Below are 10,835 nucleotides of genomic sequence, written 5' to 3' on the forward strand. Positions count from 1 at the left end.
GCAGCCGATTTATACACATGGTCGTTTTTGAGGTTGATTGTCCCAAAACTGAAAAGTGTTGGTGAAACAACAGGCATAATATGACGAACACTATCAGCGGCAAATAGGACTATTCCAGAAAACGCTTAATTTTGCTTATTTTGAGTAGACCGCAGTGATTGAAATCCTCAACCATTTTCTCATCAGAGGCATTCAAAATACACACTTTGAGGCCTCGTATAGTAATACAGGAGACGATACATATACATTCATTCAAACCTCCCCCCATGAGGAGGATCTGCTCCGAGAGACACTATCCGTTCGCTGCTCAGAACGAACTCTCTCAACGTTCGGTCGCTTCATGATGCATGAAGTAAACGAGGCACACATACTCATTTACGTTATTGAATTTGATGGACTCAAGCCGATAGCTGTCGTTGAGGAGAACCGAACTTATTGCATAGCATAGGCCCGCAACGTATGGAGCAAGGAGAGGGGAGGAAAAGAGACGAAAAAACTAGCTGCCTGCGTGCGGTTGCTGTGCAATAATAGCAATAGCAGAAAAACTTCGGGTATTCGATCCAGACCAGTGATGTCAACCTTCCAGATTTTGTCTGGATCTTCCAGACTTTTTGGACTTTTGCCAGACATTTTTTTAGGTTTCCAGACTTCCAGACTTTTGACATTTCTTCCAGACAATTCCAGACTTTTGGCTTAGGACGTAAATTGTTCTAAGAAACTATGAAAATTCAAAATGGTCATGGTAAAATATGGCAGTAAATGATTAGAATTAATGAATTTTGAATGCAGAAGTGGTTGAAAGCTAGGAATAATGCAAATGCTTGAAGGTTGTGCGTTAAATTGAGAGTCAAACAGCGCACGTAAGTGATAGTTTTAGAAACGAACGATTAGTGGCTATCTGCAACATTGGGATCTGGCGACCAAAAAAACGGTCACCACCTTCCCAAAAGTAAGCTATTCAGACTTTTCTAGATATTTCCAGACATTTTTTCAAAATCTTCCAGACTTTTTCGAAAAACAGTTGGCAACCCTGATCCAGACACAAACGAGGAGACTCGGGTTTGCTCTGCCTTTTGAATTCGGCTCCCTCGAGAATGTAACAGGAGATGAGTGAGAGCCATTCGTTTGGTTTTTTGGATTCGCTGCCTCGAATGTATATTGCTTCTTGAAGGTGGGCCATGTGAGAGCGTATGCATCATCGGTTTTGTCGTTTTCGCTGCCTCAAAGCAACCTTTGCTTCCGAGTAAAGCGTTGAGCGAGAGATGGTTGATCAATTCATGCTCAGCAAAATTCAATCACTGGTAGACCGTATGATCATTCCATCATCACTCTTATTCAAAAGCTTATGCTCGAACAGAAATTTTAAAATGTTTAAAGATTGTGATAAAACAGTGCAAAAAAATTTTCAAATTGTTCGAACCCCTGATCTAAGGCACTCAGGGGTGTCAGGTGTCCTGATTTATCAGGATTTGTCCTGATTTTCGAGAGGCCGTCCTGATTTTTCAAAAACGCTTGAATTGTCCTGATTTTTCAAAAATGACCCTTAAAATATCCTGATTTTTTAAAAATATCTAAATTATAACTAAATTTATTGTTAAATGATGAGAACACCAAACAAATCTTTAATACAATAGTTAAACCTGTTAAACCAATGATATTTTTTGGTTCAAATGATATTTAAATGGTGTTTTTCGATATTAACTGCAGGCCAGCCAAGGTTTTTTTCGCTTCAGTTGTATAATTCGAGGCGTCTTAAGCACATATATTTCGCCTTTAGTTATGCAATCTAAGCAGAACTGCATGTTATTTTCACCAATTTAGAGGTGTCCTGAAAAATCCTGATTTTTTTCTTCGCGGTGTCCTAATTTTTGATAAAACGACCTGGCACCTCTGAAGGCACTACCTTGAAGCTTTCTCCTTCTCCGTGGATTTCGGAAAAGGTGAAAAAATTTATTTACCTAAACTAAACAGGCCTGAACAACAATATCTGCTGAAACAAAAACTTTACATTGATTGACAAAAAATGATAGTAAAAAAAGGGCAAACTTTGTTATTTTTTAAATGTTTTTTTATCTGTAGATATCTTTACTAAATACACAAACAAGCTTATATGGTTAAGCTATATTTTTTATGGTTAAACTCAAAATAAAATTAAAAGCGAGCAGCACTTCTTTTTGTCTTGTTTTCGAAATAAAAAAAGTTGGTTAATTTCTAATTCGAACTTATCGGTAGAATCCCATTTTATAAAGTTCGACTCATGTCATCTCAAAATTGATATGGCTCAGTTCAATCGCTAGAACATATAAATTTACTAAATTTTGATTGTCACAATTTAATTTTAGGTAAGTCTCTAAATATCTCCAAAAAATACATTTTTGTTATTTTCCTTAAAAATTCAAAAAAAAAATTGAAAATAACAACTTCAAAATATTGACATAGTAGTAAGCCCCTTCGTTGTAGTATTCTCGTCTTCTGTTTACATTCGCACGCTGCAGGGGCCGTTTTGTTACCCAACCATTCGCTGCGGTAGATCGAATCTTCGGCAATGTCCACCCGGTGGTATCCGATTTTCCAGCGGGGAAATCCGCAGCTTCGCGTGTTCCTGCCGAACTTCTGGCTCAAGCTGATAAAGCCGGAACACGAACAGCCCCCGAATGTGGTCCAGTTTGGGTGCTCGATGGAGATGACCAAGTACGATGTGCGCAACTATTTGGAACAAATCTACAAACTTCCGGTGGTGGAGGTCCGTACCCGGATAGCTCTCGGGAAAACCAAACAGGATCCGGTCAAGGGCTATGTCACCAAAGAGGAGGACATGAAGGTGGCGTATGTTACCCTGGTGAGTTGAAACATTTCTTAGAAAAAAGAACCTTTGAATTGATTTCGCTGTTCTTATTTAAGCCAAAGGATATAAAGTTCGAGTTCCCGAATCTGTTTCCGGATCAAGCCAAACAGAAAATCGAGGACGATAAAAAGCAGCTTGATGAGGCCAAGAAGAATCACAAAAAGTATCTGGAAAAGAACAAGGACCGACCTGGCACGCCCGGTTGGTATACGATTTAAGCGTCATTTGTTAGTTTCGTTGAATTATTTTGAAGTGAATATAAAATGGATGAAAAAAACTGAGTTTTGTTCATCAATGCATTTAATACATATTTTAGATGTCCTTCAACTGAAAGTAGCCGGAAATATTTTCTGAAGCTGTAGTTGGTTATAAACTTAGGCTCGAAACCGGAAAGGATTTAAATTCGAATATGAATAGCTTGAGTATAACTTTTAAATTTATTTAAGTACCTACATGAAATAATTAAACTTCAATACCTACGAACAGACAAATTCCGGTTCTTTTTTTACGCAGCCAAGAAGGAATCAAGGTTGAACCAGTTGAACTCCGAAAGTAGAATTGAATAATTGTGCTTATTGTGCGCTAGTTGAAATGTGTTTCAATTTTGGATCAATTAAAGAAGAGTACATTATATTGCATATGATCAGGCGCTTTTAAAAGTCTTAAGTATCTGCTTATAAAAAAGCGCCTGAATTTATCTATTATATAAAATTCTCTTGTAACGGTGTTTGTAGTACTACTCCTCCGAAATGATACAGCCGATTCAAATGAAATTATTTTTAGAATATTCTGTGGACATGCGAATCGGTTTATATCGAACAAAAACAACAAAAAGTCGCATCAATTGTCCGTAATCATTAAATTTGTAATAAATTGAATCAAATTAAAGTCATGGCCTTCAATTTTATCGAGATTTTCTTTCTTTTCGGCGCCGGGCGGTTTGTTTTTCGTCTCCATGGTCGAGGCGTCTCGAGCAAGCGTCGTAGGAGGTTAGTAACTATGGCATAGCATACTGTTTAGTGAGAATATTTGGGCGCGCATTTCTCAACCAAGTATAATTTCAATGCATGTGGTGGCCATATGAAGCCTAGATGTGTTTTTTCTTCTTGATTCCTAGATCATTTGTACAGCACACAGTAAAGGCAGAAACACAATACAGCGTCGGTCGTCGCGTCACGTCAGCGGTCAACGCTGTCGATAAGTACTAAAACGCGGACGCGACGCACCCGACGATTCTTGCATCACAATTCAGCGTCAAGAGACATCTAAGATGTCTCTTGACGCTGAATTGTGATGCAAAAATCGTCGGGTGCGTCGCGTCCGCGTTTTAGTACTTATCGACAGCGTTGACCGCTGACGTGACGCGACGACCGACGCTGTATTGTGTTTCTGCCTTTAACCGCTGACGTGACGCGACGACCGACGCTGTATTGTGTTTCTGCCTTAAAGAATGACGCTTACATTTGATCCAGATTGATATTTTGCCGATCAAATCAAAACCATTTAAACGATATGAAAAAATTAAAACTTTAATTCGTGTTATTTAAAGAAGGAATTGTTGTCTGAATAATATGAATTTAGTACTGATGCGTATGAAATAATGGTATGACTCTTTGCGGACATTTGAAAAAAGAAAAATGGAAAGATTTGGTTTATAATCCAATTCGCTAGAAATATTTTTCGAACATGTACAAATGTGCTTCACAGAAGTTTTATCAAGCGCCTTTAATTTTATAGAACAACCACAAAATCCGTTGCAAATGAACAGACACATGAACTGAACAAGAACCTGTCCTTTAAAATAGATTATATAGGATTGATGTTCATTTAAAGGCCGAATGCAAAGAATTGCAAACGTTCAACATTTACAAAAAAATGTATGCATGGTTTTTTAATTTATAAATGGTTGGGCCCAAATACACAATCTGAATAAATAAACTTAACTTTTTTTTTAAATCGTTCACCAAAAAACTGTTTACAGGTTCCCTGTTTGTTTACACAGAATTAAAGTACGTACTTAACATAAATGTGTGTTTTTGTTTAACAAATTTTTACTACATAGAAGAGACTTTAGATCCGATTGTTTGTTGTAATTTTTTTTTGTGATTGATTTTCCAGAAGCATAATTTTTTTAATAGCAGAAGCAGAATTTTTTTTGATAAGTTTTTATTATGACCTAAAAGTGTTGAAAATAATATTAACTCCTGTCATTTCACACGGTGAAACAAGTGGCAACACGCCTTTTAGCCATGAAACATATACCAATTTTTCTCTAAAATAGTCAGATAGGGTATCCCGAGTGTTAAATTTGAAGCGGATATTTAAAATTTTTAAATGTCGAGGTAAATTTCGAGGTAAATGTACATGAAAATTTCCAGAAAAAAAAATGAAATGATCGTAGCCTTAAAAGATTAGTTCTTTTTTATGTATTTAATTTTTCAAAACCTGCATTCCAATTAAATGTTATTGAATCTTGAAAATATCACATAATCTTAAATAGAATCGCAAATCACCTTCAACACTGTTTAGGAAAATTTTAAATCAGACAACAATGGTTTAAATTGGCAGGTATGTCTTTAAGGAAAAAATTAAAATAAAAATGCTTTAATACGGTTGAATAACAAAAAAATTAAACATAAATTTTCTCCTTTCAAAACCAAATTAAATTCCTTTGAACATTAACCCAATAAATAAAGTCTTCTTGATTTAATTTGCATTTTTTGCTCGAACAAATAAAAAAAGGGCGAACTTTTTTTTTGAACATGATTTTGATGAAAATATGGAAATAAAAAACCACTGCTTCCAAAGGCGAGGAAAGCGAAGCTGCTTGAAAATGGTTTGTAAAAAATCTTATCTAATGTTTTTATTTCTTCAGTTCTAAAAAAATATACCATCAAAAGCTACTCGGGAGCTAAAAGTGCTGCGCTAGGCAGAATATTGGGCAAAACTCCATAAATTGTCCCGATATTAAAAATTCTTCTTCCATAAAGTTTCATATGCAATGAATTCCAATAAATGAGAAACTTTTGATTTCGATTTAAACCTTAAAGTGAACTCGAGCAAAGCGGAGAAAATCAACTAAATGGTATACAATAATAAAAACATAGATATAATCACATATGTTATTTATGGAACAAGTTATAAAGAGTAGATTTTTTTTAAGCAAGAGGCTTGCCAAGTTTGATGGTAACGTTGCAACGCGTTGAGTGCTGAAAAAATCGAATTTGCAACGGGAAGCTGTTACCTGATTTCATTCGCCAATATTCAAAGCATCCGAATCCAAGAAAAGTAAACGAAAAGGATTCATGTAATATGCATGTAAAATTGATAGGAGAGAATTTTTTAATAATTTATGAAAAGACCCGTGAAATTGAGTTAACATTCCTAGATTTGATTTCGATATAATTGAGCGGGACAATTCGAGCAAACGGAAAAGATGGATATGTTAAAAAACTAGGACATGTTCAAGAAAGCGATACGATTAACAACACAAGACTTGGTGTTGTTTTTAAGTCAAACAGCGAAAAAAAAAATTAAATTGACGCCAAGTTTAACATGGTAAGACGAAGTTTACCGGGTCTGCTAGTATATATATAAATGAATGCTTGTCTGTCTGTCTGTTCCCTATAGACTCGGAAACTACTGAACCGATCATCGTCAAAATTGGCATCTGAGGGTTTTTGGGGCCAGAGATAGTTTCTATAATAGTTAAAACCCCATGCGACTCAAGGGTGGGAGGGCGGTGGGAGGGCCCCCATACAAAGTTTGTAGTTTTTCGAACCAGATTAAAGTCATGACATCCATTTTCTCGAGATTTTTTTTCCTTTGGGCGGTTTATTTTTCGTCTCCATGGTCGAGGGATCGCGAACCAACGTCACTAGAGGATAGTAACCATGGCATAGCATACTGATCAGTGGGAATATTTTGGCGCGTATTTCTCATCCAAGCATATTTTCAATGCAAGGGATGGCCACATGAAGCCTTGATTCCTAGCTCATTTGTACAGCACATGTTTATGAATGACGCCTAGATGTGATCCAGATTGATATTTTGCCGATCGAATGAAACATATACAATATTTTTGCCAAAATCTTAAATTGTTAAGTCATGGCATCCATTTTTAAAGGTTTTCCTTTCTTTGAGGGGTTTGTTTTTCGTCTCCATGGTCAAGCAAACGTCGTCGCAAGTGTATAGTAACCAAAGCATAGTAACATACCAAAGCATGTTCATTGATTGCTGGAAAAAAATAGCAATTAGTCGCCTGTTTCTCAACCAAGTACCTATATTTTTTATGCACGTGGGGGCGATATGTAACCTAGATATGTTTTTCTTGCTTAATTGTACACAGCACGTGGAAATAAATGACGCCTAGATGTGACACGGATTGAAATTTTATCAATCGAATCAAAAGCAATTGAAAGATTTGCAAAAATACTTCCATATTTGTTGTCCATATAGCATTTGTTGTCTAAAAAATATAAATTTAGTTCTGATGCTAATTAAATAATGGTATGACACTTTGCGGACAATTGAAAAAAAAATACTGACAGTAAAGAATTTACATTCAATTTTTTTACCCATTTTGCCTAAAAGCTTATTTTTTAATCATATTGATAACAGAAATATGAATAAGATGTTTTCTACAGAGGTAGATCGGAAACATTTTGTTGAACATGTAAAAATGTACTTAACTGAAAAAGAAGATAAAAAAATCCGATCCGATGAACTGATCAAGAGCCTTTTCTTTAAATTAGATAAGATAGGACTGACGTGTTCAGAAGTGAAAGGTATCAGTGAAATTAACTGATTTTTATTGACCAAAAGTGAGGGAATTCATTTTCCGAAAGAATTTTCATTCAAGGAACACTAGAGCATGTTCAAACGTTCAACTTTTCTCTGTTACAAAAAAAATAAAAAATAAATGTTTTCTTCTAAAAATTGTTACTTCGGCGCAAATACACAACTAAAACGAATTTAGAAATGAAAATGGGACCTTTTTATTTTCAACAATTCTGAAAAAACATCTTAGTTTTTGCTTACATATCAATTTAAGTACGTACTTAACATGAAAAGTGTTTTTGTGCTACATGGCTGTATAAAAGAGACTTTTGATCCGCTTCATTTTTGAAAAGTGAGACTTTAGAACTGATATTCAACTGGAAGATAATTTTTTATTAGAAATTTTTATTATACTTTTAAAGTGTTCAAAACATTATTATCTCCTGTCAACTTACACGGTGGGGCAAGGGCAAACGTCGAACTTTAAAGAAATTCATCTTCAAAATGATTCAATATGTTTGAAACACCAGAATGGGTATTCCCAATATTGAAACTGAAGCGGATATTTAAAATTCTTAAATGTCTTTGTAGATGAAGGTCATTTGTTTTGAACAGCATTCGTTAAAAGTGAAATAACAAACATAAATTTGGGCTGCTGGAATACTGCAGATTTATCAATGAAACTTTGCATTTACACTTGCCTCAGTATACGGGACAAATGTTATCTTAGAAATTTGTTTTTGCCAACATTTTTGAATATTTGACTTTCAAAGAGTAAATAAAAAACTCGGAGAAATTATTTAATGATGCAACTGATATTTTTTGCTTTAATAAATTTATTAAAAAAAAGAAATTTGCACTGTATAAAATCGATAATTTCCATACCATGATAAGTGTTGTTTAGTAAAACTTCAAGCTATAATGTCTCATGTCCACGAGTTTCGCATATGGCGAAAAAAATTTCAACATAATTTTGGCGCAAAATGGATAGATATTCAAACTGCTTCGAAAGGGCGGTTATGGTGAAAAAAGCTGTTTGGAAATGTTTATTAAAAATCCTTTTCATCGTTTTTTTTTTTTCTATTTTCGATAGCTTATTTTTTTAACTCCAAAAAATGCATCATCTAAAGCTAACCAGAGGCTGGAAGTGCTCATAATACAGAATTTTAAGAATATACTAAAAATAACTGTCCCGAATCACGCTATTGTTCGGTTTTCAAAATTCTATTTCCATAAAGTACAATGTGCGATAAATTCCAATATGCTAATCTTTCTCTTTCGATTAGAAATTTATGTAAACTTGAGCCAGGTAAATCACCTTCTTCATCTACCTTCTTCAAGCAGTGGGGGACAAAATTGGAAAAGATGAGGGAGCTCAAATGTAAGTTTAAGATAAAGAGCTTTTCAAAGAAAGGACCATATTTTAAAAGAAGGTTTTTTTGCGTACGGATATTTGGCATAACTCAAAAATTGAAGTGACAAATATTTTTATGGAAGTTCGTTACTTTCCACTTTAAGGAAAAAAATGTGAAAATGATGAGCCATGATGAGGTTTGATTTAAAAAAAAAAAAAGGTTAGAAATTCTAAATTTGAATAAATTTTTACAAATTACATTTATTTTTGCAAGGTGTAGCAATGCACACTGGGTCAGCTAGTATGACTATAAATAAGGCCCTTCACAGATCGCTGTGAACAACACAACGTGACTAAAGCAGGTGTGGAATCTTTGGAAAATAATTCAGAGATAAAATTATAACCTGAATCAACGTTTGAAAATCAGGAAAAAATAAACCAAATGAAACTGCTCTAAGAGTTTTTAAACAACAAGTCCTGAAGAAATTTAATCTTTCAACCATTCCTTACCTATTCCACTATGTTACAAAACATTTAGTCAAGTCGCGTTGATGAGTTATTAACGAAATAAGATTGGTTCACATTTTATTTCACGCGAACTGTAATTGGACTAAGTGTACAGTCAATGGATTCGTCGTAAAAACAAATGTATGATATTGTTGAATTCTCATTTTAGCGAAAACTGAAACTCTCTCTCGGTGCATAGAAATGTATAGAAAATAGTAGAGATAGGCTCGGTAAACTATTTTCTATAGGAAATAATTATGAGATGAACTAAACAAAAAATTCCAGTTTTAATTTCTGGCAAAAACTGGCAGCATGGTTTTTCGAACATCAAAACAGTAGGTCAAATGCTGTTCGAACTTATTTTCCGATACCTCCCGCAAAAAAATCGGCAAAAAACAATCGGTTTTGACAGTTCAGCATTTGCTTTTTCTGAAAACAGGTTTGTAAAATTTTACAGTCTGAAAAGTTTTTAATTTTCTCAAGAATTGGTATAGTTTTTAGCTTATAATTTGCTCTTCATATAAAGTGATTTATTAATTGTTAAAATTTATAATAAGTGAAGGATTGTTTAGCCAATTTAAACCAAATTTTTCGATATTATTTTTCCATCTTGGTTATGTAATTGCAAGTGTTTTTCTATCAACATTAATAATTTTCATCTTCCAGAGCAAAGTTCCGACCAAAGTCAACATCAACCATGGGTCACGGATTCGGTGAACTGGCCAAGGTCCGAGGTATTGTTACCCACAAAATCTCGCCCTACGAGCAGCGTGCCTTTGCTGGTTGGTTCGAAAAAGCCATCCCCAACACACTGCGTCGCATCCGGTCTCAGATTTTCATTGTGGCTCCACGTAAGACTCCTATCCTATTGTTTAAGAGAACATACGGTTGACCTATCTTTCCATTTACAGCATTCGTTGTGGGCTATCTGGTCTACAACTATGTGGAGAGTCTGCATACCCAGTTGGGTCGTAAGAATCCCAAGGATTTCGAAAACGACCAGTGAGCAGCCGTGGTCCGTTGCGATCAGTGAGTTATTTTAACTATTTCTTTAATTGGGTAAACTAGCAAAGGAGATAAATAAAAAGAAATATCTGGATGTGAACATTTTTTGCACATTTTATCTTGATGACTGTAATACAGAAATAGGTACAAGGGTTTAAAAACTGGGTAAATGATGCCATTCGCCTAAGGCCTAGGCGAATAAAAACATAGAAAGAAGCTTCTTTACTCTGGTATAGCAATTGTTTCACATCCTTCTCAACCGGATAATAAACTTAATAACTACCTATTTGATCTTTTTTAAAATGAATTAGCAGAGCAAAATCGAGTTGAAAAATCTCTGTTTAT

General features: G+C 34.8%; 2 protein-coding genes across 2 annotated transcripts; both read left to right on the forward strand.

Moving 5' to 3' along the window:
- Positions 1 to 2,464: 2,464 nt before the first annotated feature.
- Positions 2,465 to 3,132, forward strand: LOC129747918 (probable 39S ribosomal protein L23, mitochondrial). The gene is made up of 2 exons (XM_055742337.1): positions 2,465 to 2,839; positions 2,902 to 3,132. Exons 1-2 carry the CDS (start codon positions 2,546 to 2,548, stop codon positions 3,061 to 3,063), a joined length of 456 nt encoding a protein of 151 aa, XP_055598312.1. The 5' UTR covers positions 2,465 to 2,545; the 3' UTR covers positions 3,064 to 3,132.
- Positions 3,133 to 9,864: 6,732 nt separating this feature from the next.
- LOC129747901 (cytochrome b-c1 complex subunit 8) lies at positions 9,865 to 10,590 on the forward strand. Its single transcript, XM_055742301.1, has 3 exons — positions 9,865 to 9,924; positions 10,152 to 10,336; positions 10,397 to 10,590. The coding sequence occupies exons 2-3, from the start codon at positions 10,183 to 10,185 to the stop codon at positions 10,489 to 10,491; spliced, it is 249 nt and encodes an 82-aa protein (XP_055598276.1). The 5' UTR covers positions 9,865 to 9,924; positions 10,152 to 10,182; the 3' UTR covers positions 10,492 to 10,590.
- The last annotated feature ends 245 nt before the right edge of the window (positions 10,591 to 10,835 follow it).

Source organism: Uranotaenia lowii, chromosome 2, assembly GCF_029784155.1.
Source record: "Uranotaenia lowii strain MFRU-FL chromosome 2, ASM2978415v1, whole genome shotgun sequence".
Lineage (NCBI taxonomy): Eukaryota > Metazoa > Arthropoda > Insecta > Diptera > Culicidae > Uranotaenia > Uranotaenia lowii.